We start from the raw sequence: 20,487 nt of genomic DNA on the forward strand, positions 1-20,487 counted from the left end.
AAAATATAATAGAAAATGCATAAAGTTGCTGAAAAGCATATAGTTAAAATTTATATATAAACACACACAAATATATATGAGTTGGTTTATTTATTGTCAATGTATTGGTAAGCACAAGTTTAGCAGTTGTAAATTGCTAATGAATCGTTAGTCGAGCTTGAGCAGGAATTTTGCTCCATTATTTACGGTTTATTAACGGTTTCATGCATCAACTCCCTTTTGAGTTAGATGGTCATTCTCTGAACCGGTTATGCCTGAAGACTTAAGCTACTGAAGGACATTGCATTGGGTTAGTGCAGAGTGCAGAAGCACTGCAACAGCCTGGGAGGTGATTACAGAAAAAAACAAATTACACTGTTTTAAATATTAATGAAAAAAAAATAAAAAAATTGTAGTACAAACCTGGATGTACTGTGTTGTTGACTGGTGCTGTGGATGACTCACATCTTGTACTTGACTTTTCTGTTACTACCAGAGCTGTATAGTAACGAAGTATAATTACTTCATTACTCTACTTAAGTACTAAAAAGCTGTATCTGTACTCTACTGGAGTATTATTTTTTTCTCCTACTTCCACTTTTACTTGAGTACATATTTTCGATGAGTTTAATACTTTTACTCCGATACATTTTGTGTGTGCTGCATCGTTACTCGTTACTGTTGTGAATTCCTCACGCTACGGAGACTAATTACGTAAGTTACGTAAGAAATCCCTGAGATCGCGTCGTGTTTCTTTTCATTAGCCTACAGTTGCCCGTTCAGAAATCGGAGACGATGTAGGTTTGTACTCTTTCTATTTAGTTATTGTTGCAGGAGATGAAGCTAGTCCTGAGTTGTTTCAGTCTGCAGTGAGTTCTGAATGTTAACCCTTTGACCCTGTGATGCTGATCTGATCAGAATGATCTGATTTTGCTAGCTTGCTAACTTTCCTGCATAGATATAAACAGACTTTCCTGTACATCACAAATTTTATTTCAGTATTTGTTAATAAGTGATTAATAACCCACTGTTATATCAGATACTAGTAGTTATAACAGCTGTGACATTAATGTACCTTTTGGGGTTTATTTCAGAAACTTCCTTCATATCCAGCAATGTACAGCTTGTGACTGCCTTAATATCAAGTAAAAAGTTGAACTCCAACAATATGATATTCAAAATTTGACTGCTTTCTTTAATAACTACATAACACAATACTTGTACTTTTACTTTTAGTACTTGAGTAGCACATTTTAAAATAAACTACTTGCAATACTTAAGTACAAAAAATGTTGAATACTTTAGTACTTCTACTTAAGTGTGGTGCTTAAAGAGCACTTCTACTTCTACTCAAGTCACTTTTTGATAGAGCACTTGTACTTTTACTCAAGTATGGGTCTCTAGTACTTTATACACCTCTGGTTACTACTGAAGACTGTTCATGTACAGTACATCAAAACCTTCAGCTGACTTTTCAGATTTAGGAAGCACTTAAGGAAAAGGAAAATTTACTTTATTTGTTAGAGGAAACAATGATGAATATCAAGACCAGCCGACTAATTCTTTGAAAGCTACATCAGTTACAGTTAAAACCTATATAGCATTTTACAAAGTCACTGGCCTTATTGGACTTCCACCAAATTGCATAATAGCTTAGGAATTGATTCTTCCCTGAGGAATGGAAATTATGTCAACTATACTAAAAGAAGCTAATGATTCATGGCTGTCTTTCTTCTTCGAACAGCTCTGTCTAAAGACATGTAAGTTATATGTCAAATGATTTAGGGCCACGGCTCATAAAAGGTCCATTAGCGTAGAAGTGAATTACCTTTATTATCACTTTGTTGTGTTGAAATAAAGTTACTGAGAATTATTCACTCTTTTGAAAATTTAACCTAAGCAGAGCAACATCCTACTCGAGCTTAACACCTTATAACGGGACGTTGAAGAGTTCTCACTGATCACAGTTGGCTCTTGTCTAACGGAGCACGTCTCTGCTCTGAGAGGTAATTTAAAAAAAACAACAACCTCTCAGACTGAGGTCAGACCGACTCGGTCAGAAACCCTTTAACTGCCCCACCTACTGATTATCGCTCCACTCAGGTCGGACCATTCTTTCAGATGACGTCTGACTCTACCCTGAGGCTAAAGTTCACAACTTACACAGTGTGTCAGCTCTGGTCCAGCGGGGGAGTGAAAGTGTTCGATCATAGGCCGAAGGGTCATAGCTATTCCTACCTTTTACAACGTCAATATGTTTTTTTTTGTTTTTTTTTTCATTTTGTAAAAGATGGCTATAAAGGGCAAATATCCATAAGCATTACTGGATATCCATGATATAGCTAATCATGTCACGTTGTCTTTTTACAACCGTTGGAAAGAACACTGCACAGACTGATTGTCTACTTCTCAAATGGATTGAATCTGTAATTGATTATGATAGTTTGTACAGACTCTGTTCAACCGCAGCTGCAGTGTTATAAAGCCTATGTAACTACTGCACTGTCTTGTGCTTGTCTGACTTTACCGTTGCAGCACCATAAAGACCTCACTGTGAAGAGTTAGTCATCTGAGGACAGCTGTCATCGACCTGTGAGCTAACAGCCCTGCAGCAGTTCTGCCATGACACTATAAACTTTTTACACGCTCATCCACTCCATAAAGTCGAGGTGTACTGCAGTGGACGAGTTGTTGTACTAATGCAGAAACCCAGGAGGGATGATGGAGCATACAATAGGATAATCTCCCTTTTTTATTACTATTGCATTGTGATCTCAGAGGTTTACCATAAATAAAAGTAGTATTTATCTTAGCCTTGGTACAACATTGACATTTACTGTCTACTTACAAGTTAATAAGTAGTAAAAATGTCATGGGGTTTTCCATCATTGCATCACATCACAGTAACCGTATTGCCAACAAGCAAACAAAATGCTTCCCCCGAAATTATGCATGCACCCTTTCACCAACAATTAACGGGAAACATAAGTTGTCTGTCATCGAATATGACTGATGGTGTAGCAGCACTGCAAAGATGTGTATCCCTCACAAACACAGACGAATGCACGCAAGCCATCATCTAACCACCACCACCATTCAGTTGGTTCTTTTCCACTACAAGAACATAAAGACCCATAACCTGGAGCTTCCAATAACCTGAACTTGTAAGAACCTGTGAAGTCTAGTCATTGTTTTACAAACCAGAACATTTACTGTACTCTATTTACTGTACTGTAATGTGGTGACTTTTAAACGTCTCTATCATTGAATTGATAGAGAAGCTCTACAGTACAGTGGGAGGGCGACCGATGGAGCAAAAACTAAATATAGCGATTTAGCATCTGGGCTTTGAAAAGAAACATTTGGAAATGTTAAACAGTTTCGAAAATTCTACCTGAATGTAAAACTATTAATGTACTCCTGAGCACTTTACTTTACAGTACTTTATGTACACATGCATAACAAGACCACAAATCGGATATTCTAAATCAGAACACCGCCAGCATATTGAAACAAACCTTAACTAAATACACATACATACATAAATACAACAATTCTGTTTTTTTGTTTCTTTCAGCCAACACATAGAGGAAAATTTGATTTTTACAAATTATTCTTGAGTCCCTAATTCATGAAAAAGAAACAGAAGCCATTCGCTCAAACTTTTTCTTAATGCGAGACAAGAACAAAGTCAGGTGTGAGTAGAAGAGGGAAAAGTGGTACTTAAGGGTTTTGCTGAAAGAGAAAGGTCCTCAGGCTTTGCAACTCTACAATCTTGACCTGAGGGGGAGGGTTATTTCGTCGAGGAGCCACGATGGTGCAGAAATGAGGACTGGGTTACTGAAAGCAAGGTTGCAGATGTGGGAAAGCTAATCATGGGCAAACAGCTGAGCACATGGCACAATGTAATCTGATGTAAGCAGAATAATTCATTTTCTTTCCAGATCTACAAGATGGAATAACCGTTCAGACTAAAGATTTCATATTGTCAAACGAAGGACAACACTGAGGTTTATTAAATAGTCCAAGAAATCATTGTGCAGAAGCATATGAAAGATGCACTTAAAGCTTTAGAATGTCTTTTTTTTAATTATCTGGTGATAGAGACGTGATAATCACAAGATACTCCATGACCTCCAGAGTGAATAGTGGCTTTTGTATACAGCAGCCCTCAGTCAGCTACAAAACATTAAACTTAAACTAAGGCCCTCTGGCCGAATTATTAGTCGATATTGAAGTCATTGGGGTATTTCCTCACTGTCCTCCCTACTCAAATGCACCATATTTCACCATCCTGTTTAATCCACTTGTTTTTGTCAACACCATTTAATGGACTAATTTAACTTCTTCAGAACAATCCAGGTAAACAGTAGACTGTGCCAAGAATCATAATCTGTATTTACTCTATAAACACAGTAGAGGAATGTGGCCGGCAGCTTGTTGAGAATAGAACAGTGTGTTGATAAATAAGATAGCTTGAGTTTGCCTTCTAAGGCTTCATAAAAGTAATAGTTTATTTCTAGATGATTTAGATGTATTTGAAGTTTTCTGCACACTTCACCTACAACTGTGTACACCTCTGCAGTGTGAAAGCTACCAAAACCGTCGATTTATCTTATGTTCTTATCATGTACAACACAAAACATAAATGCCAAACTGAAGGCTAATCCGTAAGGAGACTGCTGTGGGATAAATAAGTGTGTGTGCGTGTGCGTGTTGGTGCACGGGGGGTGGCAATGAGAAGAAACCATATCTCGGAATGACTAAGTGTAGTTTGGTAGAAAGGCAGACCAGTAGCTCGGTCTGCTCTGCCCACCTTAACAGAAAACGCCGGCTGCGTCCAGCTGCCACTGTGGCAGCCGTGCCCCTGTCCTACCCATTCCCCGCACTCACTAGTTAGACTCCAGCCTCATTATATAAACAAGTTGTTGAACTATTTTAGGAGGCTATATCACCTCTGCCTGCTTATGTCTTATTTTCTCAATTTATCTCAACCCGCTGGTGCACAAACAAAATATGGTAATTTCCTACATCCTGATGCCCCTAAATCAAATGCAGTTAAATGTCAAAACTGAAAGGAAATGTGCCGTGATTGATGTGAAATGTGTCAGGATTGATGTGTCTGTAGTTTGACTGCAATTTGCGGCCTCCTCTCAATTGAAATTTACAAAATCCACAGGCTTTGTTCTTGACACTCACAGTTACATATGGAAAACCGTTTCATATCACTTTATTGCAGCCCGCAAACCTCTTTACCACTTTGTCTCCAGACATTGTTTGGTTCTTTGTAAAACATAAATGTGTCAACAGTCACTGGAGATGCGAAACCAGACCTTTTGATAAGTACTTTCCCACAAGGTAAATTTGGCAGGCAGGGTGGCAGCAAACATGGAAACAAACCAGCAGACAGTAATTTTCCACTGTCTGTTACCGCGCATTTTAATGAGGTTGATGGATTAATGCCTCACTTCAGTAATAGGCCACTCGGAGAGCACAGGTTAAGCCTGTTGTGCTCTATCAGTGCCCAGCTTATCACATCAGTAATGGTCACTCACAAGTCCTGGTCCGTGTGTTTCCACTTCCCTTTTTCCATCATGAATGTCTTTGTTTTAAATGGCCCTTTTTCCAGTGGAAAGCAGTTAAGCCCCACAGACACATTGTGGTCCTGAGATTAAATGGTCGAAAACATAAAGCTCTTAAGTGTTGTTGCTGATTGCCAAACGATGATTGAGCTGCAGGGGTAGACATTTAGCGCAACTAGAATAGACTTCATTTTGTCGAGTGACGTTAGTGTGTGTTTGCAAATGTGTGACACAGTTGAGCTGTTTTTAATGTGAGGTGACCTCTGTGTTTATCCGTGCATTTATGCCTCATGCATATGCACAATCTTTTTAATTTTTTTTATCTCGGAACCTATCTCTGTCCAGTCAGAGGCTGCTCAGTCTTGACCTGTTCTCTTGCTTGTAGGGAGGCTGTTGTAATTGTTGCGAGTGTCCATGGATTTAAAACAAAAATAAATAAACTAATCTAAAATCTACCTTCTCAAAGAAGTGTAGACATGTAGGATTAGTAGTTGAAGTTTTAGGAAGAAGTCAATAAGCCTTGAGTACTGTGCATCATAAATATGTGATGTACAGAGCATTTCGGGTGTTATTTTCTAATAAAGTATTATACCCAAATTTCCCCATGCTACTTTACGCAACATTATTGTTGACAACCTCCAGATGCTTGTGAGCTTGACACACTTTTCAGATCGCTATATTTAAAAGTGAAGACCACAATTAGTTGCCTAAACAGCAATTAACACAGAAAGTTAAAGTAGCACTGTCTGATTTTTTATTTTATTTTTTTATTTAACCTTTATTTATTCAGGGGAGGTTCACTGAGAGGCAACCTCTCTTTTGCAGGAACGCCCTGATCACATTCACACAGTTCCACATTCATACCTGGAAGCTGCCCAGTACAACCACAGTCTGATCTGCTGGCCACTGAGCAGCTCCACTGGAGCAGTTGGGGTTAAGGGCCTTGCTCAAGGGAACCTCAGTGGTGGTAATGAGGGAGGGACAAGCGCTGTTCTTTCACTTTCCCCACCCAGATTTTATCCTGTCGGTCTGGGGATTGAACCGACGACCTCCCGGTCACAAGCTCGCTTCTCTAACCTTTAGGCCACCACTGCCCAGCATGTGTTGTTGCTACATTAAAAACTGTTGATGATGCTGTCGTTAGACATTTTGGGGTTGGTGACCTCTGCAGTGGACCGCGTCATGTAATTTCTAACAGAATGATGAGTTTCGTTTGAAGTTGTTTCTCTTTGATTAAAATTTTCTGACACCAAAACCTGATATTTATATTTCTCTTTTTTTAATTCTATCAAACTGCTTTTGTTGCTGTCCTGAAAAACTAACATCATGTTGTCTGTGGGATATCATGTTTAATAATTAAAATACCTCACATGGGCCAAAATGGGCCCATAAATACAGGATACATCACCAATAGCTGCTTTAAACTCTGATAAATCATCTTCGGAAAAGTATTGATTGGTGCTTTGTGTTAAAGTATATTGTATAGTGCTGTCAGTTAAACGCGTTATTAACTGCGTTAACGCAAACCCATTTCAACAGCGTACATTTTTTTTATCGCAAGATTTATGTTCTTTTTGGCCTAGCAAACTTTTGTAGTTTTTTTTTCACATGCTGTTGCAACAACTAGTAACGTTAGAAAAACTACAACACCACACCGGACCTAGCTAGACCGGAAACAAAACAACAGGCACGCTGCATACACTTGTTTGGGCTTGCGAGCCGGCCAAAGAGTAGCAGGCTAACATTACGTTTTGAATGGATGGCGAGAAGCCAAAATAAGATGCCAATAAGATTCTGAATGGAAAGTTTAATTTTAAAAAGTTGCCAAATGGTTCCATTGACAAGGCCAAAGTGATGTGTGTGTACGTCCAGTCTGAAATACCACTTGATGGCCAAGCACACAGCTGATGCGAATTCTCCGCCCCCTCGTCAAAGCCAGGCGACAAAAGCACAAAGCAGTCGATCCACTTTCCCATGTTGATAAGAGCATTAAAATGAGAAAAAGAAATCCAGGGACATTTAGAATAGATAAAAATGTGCGATTAATTGCGAGTTAACTATGACATTGTGATTAGTTTGACAGCACTAATATTATATTATACTTTACACTGGTATTATTGTTATTTAGAGTTGCATAATGGGGCCTGCCACTCTCCACCCATGTCTTTGATCAGTGTCCCACCTCCCAGTCACCTAGCTGGGCTAACACAATGGACCCACTACCTGATCTTTTTCTTCTCTCCTTCCGCTGCTCGGAAACCAGTGTTTATCCTCTTATCATCTAGTTCTTTAATGGTTTTACTGCCTCAGTCTCACACACACACACACACACACACACACACACACACACACACACACACACACACACACACACACACACACACACACACACACACACACACACACACACACACACACACACACACAGTTGTGGTGGTGGTTCAACTAATGGTTTTACTGCCTCTCACGCTCACACACACACACACACACACACACACACACACACACACACACACACACACACACACACACACACACACACACACACACACACACACAGTTGTGGTGGTGGTTCAACCTCTGTGCTGAATATCACTGTAAAGTGTGTCTTCCCTCTTGGTTATTGCCTCCCTATTGTCCACTGGCTTTGTGTGCAGAGGCTTTTTGTGTCAGCCTGGCTGGAATCGGCCTGTTTACTGTGATTAAATGGGAGCAGAGGAGGTTGGGGGGACTGAACCGGGACTCTTTAGTAAAAGAATGCAGTACACACACTGCAGTACCTTAGCTCTGCATCAACCGTTGCTGGACACAGAGCATCCCAGTCTGTTGACAAAATATGTATGGATTTAGGGCTGCAACTAATGATTATTTTCATAGTCAATTAATCTGTTGATTATTTTCTCGATTATTCGGTTAGTTGTTTGCTCTATAAAATGTCAGAAAATGGTGAAAAAATGTGGATCAGTGTTTCCCAAAACCCAAGATGACGTCCTCAAATGTCTTGTTTTGTCCAAAACCCAAAGATATTCAGTTTACTGTCACAGAGGAGAGAAGAAACTGGAAAATATTCACATTTAAGAAGCTGGAATGAAAGAATTTTTACTTTTGTCTTAAAAAATTACTCAAACCGACTAATCGATTATCAAAATAGTTGGTGATTAATTTAAGAGTTGACAACTAATCAATTAATCGATTAATCTTTGCAGCTCTAATGGATTTTTCTCCTTGTTTATGCTGCCTATAATTATGTTGAACTCCCATCTAAAATCAGTGTGCTGTAGTAATTTTGTTTATGACTCACTGTTCCCCCTTTTTCTCTTCAGTGAAGTCATTATTTAACAGTTTAGTGCATATGGAGCAGTTAACACCACCTGAGTACCTCATAGAAGTTTGATTGGTTGGCTCTGAACACAGTATTTAACGCTGAATGTAAAAATTGTAGAAAAGCAAGCAAATCATCAAATTTGAGAGACTGTAACCAGCAACTGTTGGTCTTTTACTTGATAACTAATTTGAATTATTAATCTGTTATCAGATTGTATTCTGTTAATCAATTATTTGGCCAATTGTTTCAGTACTCGTGTAGATTCACACCATCAAGTTATCTTCCCTCTGAAACTGCTCAGCTGTGATGTGGAGTGTGTTTTTTTGCTCGGACAACGTATTCTTTGAAGTGTGTCGCAGCTCACTGCTGTATTAATGACCTTGATTACACAGTGGTAATAACTGGACTGAGCACAGAGGATTATGGGGCATGTATCAGGGTTCCCACACAGGAATACGTAAGTCACTGTGGTGGTGGAGTTGGGTTAGGGTTTTTGGTAATGAAAATGGAAATAGGCTTCTCTAATTGTGAGCACACCTTTTGCCGGCTAATGCAGCCCATTAGCCTCACTTGGGACCGCAGAATGCAGAGGAAAATGATTTGCAGTCGCAAGGTTGGGGAGAGATTTGTTAACCTCCTAGCACCTGAGCAGAAGATTGCTATAGAGAGAAAAGGGCAATCCAAATATCAAGGTTATTTGATCCTGCTTTTGTTTCAGTTGATGCTGTAAGGCGCTGTGGTTAACACTGCTGTAAAATATATTCATAAATAATGGATTTACTGCATGTATGTATATATTTAAATATATTTAGAAGGACAAAGAGTTGGGTGGGACATTACACGTTTCGATCCACACATGTACATTTGCCTAACTTCAATATGTAACTAGTGTGAAGGTTGGAAGTCTACATGCATGTTTCTGGGTCTCCATTTTTATTGCATCATGAGGCAAGTATCCAAACTGATTACACCTGTTTATCAAGACTTTTTTATATGTAGTTTGATTCATGGCTTCATGTTTTATTTGGTTATGCAGCTATGTATTTTCCACTGTTTTGTACTGACTGGTATACTGCACTCAACCTTTCTGTATTTTTCACAAAGGGGCTTAGTGGTAGTGATTTAGCACGAGCAGTTATTCATACTTCATTGAGGCTATTATCAGATATGTAGCGGTATTATCAGATTACAGATTTAAATTTCCTCATGTGATAACTGATTGTATTCTGTTGTCTTTTCAGGTATTTGGTGATTATTATCACTTCCGGCATCGTACAGTGGTGAAAAGATCGCTGTCAGATCACAGGGGGACACACGTCCGACTTTCAAGAGATCCCAAGGTAAGAAGTTTATTTCAGGGGCTATGATTGATGGACTGTGTGTTCATGGATGTGCATAAAGTTTATTGATGTTTTGGAGTATGCTGTGGGGAGGAAGTGTGGGTACAGTTGCTGTATTTGAAGTGTCATCCATGAGTGGTGGTTGTGGTGTTGCCATTACTGTAGCTACGGATAAAATGGTCAGAGCACTTTTCTTATAATGAGAAGGAGAAGCATAGTAGAAAACAAAGAGGAATACAATAACACACACACCACAGGGCAAAGAACCAAAACCTTAGCCCTCATATTTCACCTTTTTTAATGGCTGTCTCACACGAGCCGCGGCATCCACACTGTCTGTTTTCCTTTCATCTTTGTGCTTGGAGGTGAGCTGTTGCTCCCCAGATACATTGCACTCTTCTGTGAAACCTACTGCCTCCTCCTTGACTGATCTAATTGAAATTACACGTTTCTATATTATCTCGCTGTTTTGCAAGAGAGTTTGAGGTAAGTTTCAAAATGAGTCTGTCCTACCCCATTGGGAAGGACAAAGGGAAGAGTGTGAAATTAACATTCATAGCTGTGGGAATACAAGGGAGTGTGTGCCAGGGAAAGTAGATGTATGAGTACTTTTTAAAAGAATCTTTTAAAACTTTAAAAAAAGAAATAAAAAAAAAAAAGAAGTTGGCTCTCTGGTCACAGAGCTTCGCGTCACAACTTGTCTTAACTGAACAGCCCGATTTAAAATGGGCGCCGAAAGAAAGCAGGCAGCGTATTTTTACGTACTTTAAAACGTCTCCGGAGTGGGACTTTAAGTATGTAGTAAATATTGCTTTTTGATTGCTGTTTAACAATCTTCAGACTACACCAAATACATAACAAAGGGTCTGTCCAAAGGCCTTTATTAGTTTCTGACTCTGGGAAAGTGGGAAAACAGTTACATTCATACTACTGCATCTCTGAACTATTTATTTAACCACATCACACACATTTTGGCTATTCTATGTGATCTTATTTTGATTACTAATGTAATAATTAATGCAATATTTTTTCACTTCCGTTCACTGAGCCTCCCCTGAAATAGGTTGGAGCCCCCCCTTTGAAAACCTTGAATCTATTTGATCTGTGTACAGGGAAGTGTAAGTCTATTGTTGTTATGACAGTGGGGTTCGGTTTCAGACAGCCTCTCTGCATGCTCCATAAACTCAAAAGTTTACATGTAAGTTTCAGTTGACAGCTGCACTTCAGAGCAGCTGTGTAGCTGTTAAATGTTGCTGAAGCAAAGAAAAAAAAAACAGTCACTTTTGAAAGAAAACAAACCAGAGCAGCCTTTCTTGCATCGCTTGGTGAAATTCGCTGTCAATGTGAAAAATATTAATTGGAACTGCTGGCTGCTATTTATTTGTTTGTGCTCCTCCGTGGTTCCCTGGCTGACAACGCTGTGCATCAGGAGAACGTTAAAGTGTTTTATCACAGAGCAGCAGGGCCATTTGACAGGTGGCCTACCCAGAGCACAATGGGTTAAAATGAACAATGAATCTGAAATGGCTCTGACTTTATATAGCCAATAGTGACCAATTGACTCCAATGCTGATCCAGCAGCAGGCTCAGGCTTCTCCTTCTCTCCTCGAGTCGTTGTTGAATTCTTTGTTTCCTCGCTGATCCGACTTCATTCTTGCATTATATTTTCTCCTCCTAACGATGGAGTCTACCAGAAACTTGGCTCACTGTGAATTGTGAGGAAACGTTTCCGCTATTCCCCTTTTCTCTGCCTTCTTATAACACTGTCTCTTCTTCTTTCTGTCTCTGTAATCTCTGGAAATTATATGAACATGGTTACATCTAAATTGTGTCCAGCTCCTTTCAGTATTATAGTAATGTAGATAAATCTCCATATAAATACGTATATACAAGTGCCACTGGAGAAGCAAATGTCAAAAGGAATCTACTGCCATTAAAAAAAAAAAAGTGAATGAAATCTGACCCTGCTGTCATGCTGTGCAGCTACACACTACAGGTGCACACTAGGAATAGAACAACTTCTGCTGGCTTTGTTTGCATCCATCAAATGGTCCACCTCCCTCTTTGGGATTTCCTTTACTCTGCAGCTCCATTTCCTGTTGTTGAATTCCTTTTTTCCCACAGCACCTCCGAGAAAGTGGAGCGTTATAGTTCCAGGTCCTCCTGTCTGTGCAGGAGGGGTCAGGTCAGTTTGTCAGTACCCACAGGGATCTACCAGTTTTAGTTTTATCGATTTGTTTGTTTATTCAATCAAGGGAGCTATGCAAATGCTGCAATAGCTTGCCATTTTTACCAAATCCCGAATATAAACACTATTGGATCTAAACATCGATCCATTTCTGTAACTGTGTTGCAATTAATAGTCTGATCAGAGCTTTCATTAACCAGCAGATCATTGCAAATTTGATTCTCATTTTCATCATTTTTTTCTAAAAAGGTAAAACATTGCAAAAATATTTCTAATGGGAGGAATTTTTTAATTCCAGAGAGACTGTCCCTGCAGCTTTTAAACTGGTCGAGATGAAGCCTGAACAAAAGGCTCAGTAAACTCTCTTTGAAGAGTGTCTAATTACTGACAAAAGCACCTGGACCTCTGCCAGATCTCATAGACTGGCTAACAGAGCCCTGTTAATAGGCTCTATTGAAGATTTAAAACTCTGCTCTATCTACTACCTCCGTAGTCTACTGTTTTCTGTTTTATTATGTTGTTGTAGCGGGCGCTTTGCTTTGGTGTTCTTGTTTGGTTTGTTGAAAAGAAGAGAAGGAATAAGACAGACATGGCAAATCAACGAGTGGCTCAGAAACACAGAACATTATCATCATTTGTTTGACTGGTTTTATTGCCAGTTTTATAACTATAGTATGAATAGCAGCACGCTTTAGCATAAATATAAACGACCAAGCCACTGATGTGGTGTGTTCCTTTATTGTAATGATGCTTTATTTGAGGCTTCCGTTTGGCCTCAGAGGGAGGATGCTATGTTTATATAATGAAGAAGGACAAAGAGTTGGGTTGGACAGAATGAGTAGGGTTGGGAATCTATTTGTTGGACAGATACGATTCTTCACCTAAACACGAACCGGGCCGTCTGTTTATGAACATTAGTTCTGCACTGGATCCGTCTGGACGCTTGAGATAGACACCGTTTTCCATTTTCAAAGCCCATTTATAATGAAAAATGCTGTTTGTCAACTTCTGGGCTCTGTGTTCTGTCACAGACTATTAAAGTTTTCAAAAGACCCCTCACATGAATACTGCAAAATGGCAATGTTTGTTGTTATGCTCCTGCCGAAAGTAGGGAATCTGTTCAATATGAATTATGAGTTTGAAGCTGAAAAATACAACTTGTGTTGTTTTTTGTTTGTTGTGAATATGAATAGGGAGCAGAATTTATTGTTTTGGAAATGAGGACTTTGATCTCAGGTTTAGTTTTATATTCAAATAGTTAATTTAACAGAAGGGTCACTGGTGTACTTGCAATGTAAGGACTCTTTATGCAACTTACAACTGAACAGTGTTAAATGATTAATTTTAATTCATTTGCGCACTGAAGTTATGTATTTCTTCCCACGCATGGAACACAAAGTACTGAAATGAAGGTAATTACTGTACTAGTATGCAGCTTTCAGGAAGTTTTTCCCCCAGGGTTTACTGATTTAAGCATCCCCAATGTGTGTTTGTGAACACACCCAAAACACTCATCTGTGCCACCATTTCCTCATGAGTAGGACTAAAGCAAAGACATATATTTGCTGTGTTTTGATTGACACTTCCAAGAACCGTGTGTTACATTAGGAGGACTCCACAAATTATTAGCCCTGGTCACTGAGGTGTCTGCAGCTAAAAGGAGCAGAAACTGTAGCTATTGTACTGAAGCTTATTTGCACGATTTCTGAAAGTATATGAGCTTTGATTGAGCAGTCATGTTATCTTGTTTTCTTGTTGAGCCTGGCACTGTGGTTCGACCTTAAGTTGGGCAAGTGAAAAGATTTCCCTTTTTGAGAAACACATGTATTCTTTAATATTGATTACTGAACTGCAGTGACACCTTTTGTGGCTGCTGTAATTGTTTAATTGTTTTTATGGTCATGTCATAACAAGACCCTTAAGAGACAAATTTGGATTCAATTTAAGCATATAATGTGATCAGTAAATGGCATGCACACGATTACAGTGACTTACATATGCTGGTTTTGCTTATAGTATGCAAAACAATACCAATGGAATTAAAAGCTACACCATGCTCAGCAGTGATAATGAGATGGTTTTAGGAGCAATTTGATGCAATACAAGCTCCACAAGCTAACCACGGTGCAGTGAACGGTCTGTTGGCGTGTACATTAAACATAACTTCCTGTGTTGCCCTAGAAAACTTATATTGCACAAACATTACCTCTTTTTTTTCTTAAGAGTCCTGTCATGTTTGAACTGAGTCAGAGAACTATCCCTTATGTATGTGAGAAAACAACAGAAGTTTCATACAGGAGTTCATGTTGAAAAGCAGTTGAGGAAATGGAAGAGGGGAAATCACACACACCGCCTTATGACGCAAGAGAAAATGGCTTGTTTCTATCTGACTGAAAATTACACGGACTACTGTCATGCCGTTGAATATCTTCCCTGCACGCAACTGAGTCTTTGTCAGTCAGACTGTAGACATTTCAGTCAATACTGCCATTTTCTTGAAAACAGAAAGTCAATATTAAAGCCTGACTGAGAGAAGCACGTCAGCAACTGTCCTTCTTTCTCAAACTAATTAGATGTAGTAATAATGTCACTTAGGAATATTTTTGTGAAACTCTCGGGAACTGAAACTTTCCTTCTAAAACATTGATATTGATAAGATAAATATTTATTGATTCAGTGAAGATGAGATTGAGCAGCCAATATGAGGTCATTCATTTAAGATTTAGAGGACAACGTTTAATTAGATTTAGTTCAGTCCTACGAAAAGCAATATTGAATTAACTTTTTTTTTGTCGTCCGTATAGGACCTTCCGCAGTGCACATTACATTATTAAGAGACAGACATTTTTGCATTATAATAAGAATGGCAAATATATACTTAAACTTAACTGCTTCTGACCAGTTGTACATTTGTCTGCGACATGTTTACCACCTTGATTTATCTTTTCATTGTGTGTCTGCAAGAGAATGAAACAGAATAAAATTCAGAAATAGGACACAGGCATTTTATTTTTGAATGTGGTACGGTAGATAAGATTTCTTCTTCCAAAAGCAAAATCCCTTAGGCTGACAACGCCAGCACAAAGAAAAAGTTAACAGTGCCAGCTTTCTTTCTTTTTTTTTTTTTTTTTTTTAGACATATTCTTACGTATATTCTGAACATATACAGTAAGGATTCTCAATGGCGTGAAAATGGTTGGCTACTTTTTTTTGTTCATCTACCATTTCCCATGTTTGGCGACATATCCGTCTGTGTCCACAGCAATTGTCCCGTCAGGGCCCATAATTGTGTCGCTCCCTAAGTGCGCATGTTCATTGTGAAAAAAGCTGGCACCCCGTTTTGTGTGTAAACTGTTGCAGCTGCACCTCACAGGGCTGACCTCATCTTCCAAATAAGAATCAGATGAATCCTGGTGGAAACGTCTCCTCCACTTAGACTGATTGAGCTGAGGGAGCGAACACTAACATGAACCCGCACACAAACCTCTCTGCTCCTTGAAGTGAAATTATTCCATTATGTCGTTATGATATGGTAGTGTTGAATTGGCATCGCTTCAATGTAGCAGCTAATGTGACCTTCATTACTTCTTTCCTTTTTTACTCTTGTGTCTCTAGTGATCTGCAGAGGCGGAGAGAGAGAGAGAGAGAGGTGCTCTGTGATTTGGTTGTCCTTCACATCAGGTGCTCCGTCCTTGCGGCAGGCAGTTCTCTGTCTTCCTACTCTGACACATTCTTTTCTGTCCTTGTCTACTCGGGCGTTTTTGCTGTATAGCGAGCACAACTCTGCAGAGGGAGTGAGATGCAGGCTTATTTTCACTTCATGCGTTCTGCTTCTGACAACACTTTCTGCAGGAGCTTGCACATTATGAAAGCCTGCTGCAGACGTTTGTGTTGATAGACTTGAATTAATTAATTTGCACCTCTTGTGTGTATATTGTTAGTGTGCATAATTTTTTAGGTGTATCTCATTTTACACTAATCTAGAAGTTTTAATTAATCCCGGGCTGCTCTGGAGTTCATCAGCGAGTCTCATTAGTGATACCCATGTGCCTCTAATCTCACTCTGTCTGCTGTTGTCCCGCTGAGAATTTGGATCTCTATTAATTCATTTGACATGGTGACCCTCATGTCCAGCACATAATTATTTCTTGTTCTGTTTTTTTTTTTTTTTATGACCGTGAGCAGTAACCGTTGTGGCTGGAGGCTTTTTTTCTCCGCTGAGCATCACCTTACCTCAACACCGTTTTGTTTGTATTGCTAATCTTTACATGTTTATTTCTGTGTTTGTGCTCTCCTTGTTTAGGTGACTTGGGCCGAGCAACAAGTGTCGAAACGGAGAAAAAAGAGGGATGTTTTCGTAGAACCGTTAGATCCCAAGTTCAGAGACCAGTGGTACCTGGTGAGTATGAACGCTGCTGAACAGAAAAGTCGTTGAACAAAAGGCTGTGCTGTGTGTTTTTTGTTCGTCTGTGAGACATAATTCAGCGGTGCGCACACTGGTTGAGCTTTTTATCCACCCAAAGTCAATACACTTAATTAAATTTGGGGCTGTGATCTTTCCCCCGAGTCAAAAGACAAGCTTCCGTCAATATACCGTCTTTGTGCGAAATGCTGTTGTGTGTCTTGTTTGCAGAACACGAAAACACAAGTCTGAGTGACTTCAGCTGAAGGATTCAGCTTAAACAACAACAGCATACATGCATACACAGAGTGCATTTGAATTGTAAATTGCATGCTTTTTAAAGTTGGGGGTTTAGTCCACATGGCAACAAAAAGAGAAAGCCGATGAAAAGACACAGGTGATTCACCTTGAGTTGCTCTGGTTGTCTGTTGATTGATTTTTCCGTTTGACTTGAAGAATGTCACTGGTACGTTGGCCTGTTAAAAGCAGCACTAACAACCCCTGAGATTTTCTGTTTGGCTCCACTCTTCCTTCAATTACTGTGAGGGTGCTTCAGGCGGAAGGAAATTCATGATGATGCAAACAGACTTGCATCACCAATTGTTCAACAATGTCTTTGCTTTAACAGAGGCAGACTGATGTCCCCAGTGTGTTGGAGTAGTTAGTGGCAACTTGAAAGGCAAAGGAGGAGATAAGAGCCTGCTGCCTGGTTGTATTAATGTGACTAGATGTAATAGATTCTGCCATACGTTCACTACATGTACTGATATTAAAGCCTGCCTGTGAAGCATATGGATAAAGAAAACGTTTTGTGCAAAATTTACTCACATTCTATAGTATCTTTTCTTGATTAATCCTTTCATTTCTAAAATGTCAGAAAGAAAATGCCTATCACAATTTCCCAGAACCCAAATTGAATATAATCCAGCACCCAATGATATTTTACTGATTGTCATATATTTGACTGAAGAAAAAGCAGCATATCCTCACATTTAATAAGCTGGAAATGGCAAATGATTGGAATTTGTTGTTTGAAAAATTACATTATTAATCCATTATCAAAATAGTTGCTGTTAATTGCGTTTCAATTGTTGCAGCTCTAGCATCTTTGTTGGCACATAAAGAAACAACAAATGTTTTATGAAGTTTTTATTATAAATTATTAAATCTACTTGGCTATCGGATATTTAGAAATATGATCTACTGTGTGGTTCTTTTTAAAGAGGTGCTGAACCTGTGTGAGTGGAACACATAAAAATAAAGATTGATTTCTATTTATGGTGTGGTTTAAGTGTGTGGGCATCCCATGAGGCTGTAAAGCTCATTAAAACACAAAAGACATGAAAACTAGAGCAACACTTTTCTTTTTTCTCAGATCCACTATTCACATATTCCACTATGTTATCCTGTTATTTGTTAATGAACTTGTGGACAGGTTATATACTGGACGAATATCTACACCCTGCTGAGTTACATAAAAAACATAATGTCTCCCATTTTCAAAATACATTCTGTGTATTTCAGATAGAAGTTATTGTAGTAATCTATGTTCCGAAGTGCACATTTGTAGCAAATGTTTTCAGGTTGCAGGAATGTGCTGCCGCTTTCAACTAGCAGGAAATAAGTCTGTGCCTCATTAAAACTGAACCTGGCGAGAGGAGAGGGTGTCTGTGCTAGTTGGCAGGGTGTTCATGGTGGGCAGATGCTAATGGTCAGCATCTGCTGTTACAATCAATATTTAATATATATTTAATTTTTTTTTTATTTGTCTAAATAATGAGACCTGATAAGTCATGGGCAAGCCTCAAAGCAGAAATCTCAAGCTGTCCATACTGTACATACTGCTCAAGATGTCAGTGTGCAGGAGGAATGCTGACCTTAAGGAAGAAAAGAACTCACTTAATTATCAATATTCAAAATGAAATCTTGCACATGCCTCTCTTAGATTTATTATACACTCAGCGTGTCCGCAACAAAGGGACTTTTTTAAATTTGGATGGGCATTGCAGATCACAACTTTCAGCTTTAATTGACTTTCTTCTTGATGGTAGTGTCAATGATCATCCTCTCTGATAGACTGCAGGGTCTTAAAGCTAAGAGGAAAATGTGGCCGGTGGTACATCAGACACATTATAATTAACCGACGGTACACTTTAAACCGAAGAGCTTTGAAGTTGATAAAAGCCAGACGTGGCTCTTAACGAAAGGTCAAGTTGAATGTCAAAAGCATATCAAAAAGCATACAGAATGATTACGGTCTGTGCCATGATCCAGATCACCGGTGCGTTGCTTGGTTTTAAAAATAAATGCGATGAATGCATGCATGGCATTGATGCTTTCAGAATAGAGATGCTCTCTGTCACCTTGTAGTACCACTTTCCCCTCATTGAGAAACTTTAACTTTTCACTAAGTAAGAATGACTGCAATGCATTAAGCTGCACCTTTTTCCCGATGCTTCAGTCCAAAGCCCAGTCACATCAAAATGTCTTAAATGATTGCCTTTATTTTTCTTATAGAGTTAAGCCCTTCCAGATTTGGTTAAAAGCACATTCTTGTCAGGTGTCTCTTGGATAATTACATTCCATCTAAGTTGTTTTTCTTTCTCCATCCTTAGTACAACATCAACCACCGTGACTTGAATGCCAAATCTGCGTGGCAGTTGGGCTACACGGGTAAAGGTGTGGTGGTGTCCATCCTGGATGATGGAATAGAGAAGAACCATCCTGACTTGATGCAGAACTACGTAAGTCTAACCCCTAAATAAGCTGAAACATTGTGTTTTCTATGGAAAGGCGGTACACTGCAGCAGCAAACCGAATGAAGATAAGAACAGAATAAATAGAGCAGATTTCCAATTACAGATAGTGTCGTCTTTGTGGTTGATGGATTTTAAGAGTCAAGACAGATTTTGAGATTTTTTTAAATTTAGCAGATTTTGAATACTGATGATTTACCAAACTGATTTCTGCATCTGACTCTAACAGCTTATCTTTATTTAGGACCCGGATGCTAGCTACGATGTGAATGATGGTGACCCAGATCCTCAGCCTCGATACACACAGCTAAATGACAACAGGTAGAAATCTACACAAATAACAATTTCATTTCCACTCTTCTCTGTCTGTTGGCCCGTCCTGGACCACCCACCTGTGTTTTCTAAATGCCAGCCATGGGGGGATGGGGGGATGGGGGCATGTCAGGAGGAAATTGCACTTGTTCAGTAATTTGTTCACCTCACTTTCTGATAGCTGACATGTAAAAAGGGAACAAACAAACCTAACTAAAGGCCAGAGCCTATGGGGTTTGTCCAAGAGATTTAGATTTTCTGCCATTTAGTGTTTTTTACTTTCCAAAAATGGGCAATTACAAAAATAAATCCTGCCCCAAGTTTGTGGATTTGCTCAGGCCTCTTAAGTCACACAGGTGCCATTGGGGCATGTCTATATCCTGGGTAAGTAGAGTAAATCTACACTAGGATTAAGGTAGTGTGTGAAGAAAACATCTTTATTGCAGTGGCCTCTGCAGATGGCATTAGGAGTTGTTTACCACCACAGTGATGTCTCACAGAGAATTGATTTGAATTAAGTTCATCAGCATTAATGAAACAGCACAAATCTCTTGGCTCTGGAGGGCCCTTGCTCGTCTTTCTTCATTCCCGCCGCCTGCCTCC

At 39.2% G+C, this 20,487-nt stretch overlaps 1 protein-coding gene across 2 annotated transcripts in view; it reads left to right on the forward strand.

Moving 5' to 3' along the window:
• furina (furin (paired basic amino acid cleaving enzyme) a) overlaps window positions 1–20,487 on the forward strand; it is an 81,743-nt gene that overhangs the window by 32,993 nt on the left and 28,263 nt on the right. For both annotated transcript variants that reach the window (XM_039795018.1, XM_039795019.1), the window contains exons 3-6: window positions 10,128–10,226; window positions 16,718–16,813; window positions 19,432–19,560; window positions 19,817–19,893. In XM_039795018.1, coding sequence (XP_039650952.1) covers window positions 10,128–10,226; window positions 16,718–16,813; window positions 19,432–19,560; window positions 19,817–19,893 — 401 coding nt within the window. The remainder of the gene's footprint in view (window positions 1–10,127; window positions 10,227–16,717; window positions 16,814–19,431; window positions 19,561–19,816; window positions 19,894–20,487) is intronic.

This window comes from Perca fluviatilis, chromosome 3, assembly GCF_010015445.1.
Source record: "Perca fluviatilis chromosome 3, GENO_Pfluv_1.0, whole genome shotgun sequence".
NCBI classification, from domain to species: domain Eukaryota; kingdom Metazoa; phylum Chordata; class Actinopteri; order Perciformes; family Percidae; genus Perca; species Perca fluviatilis.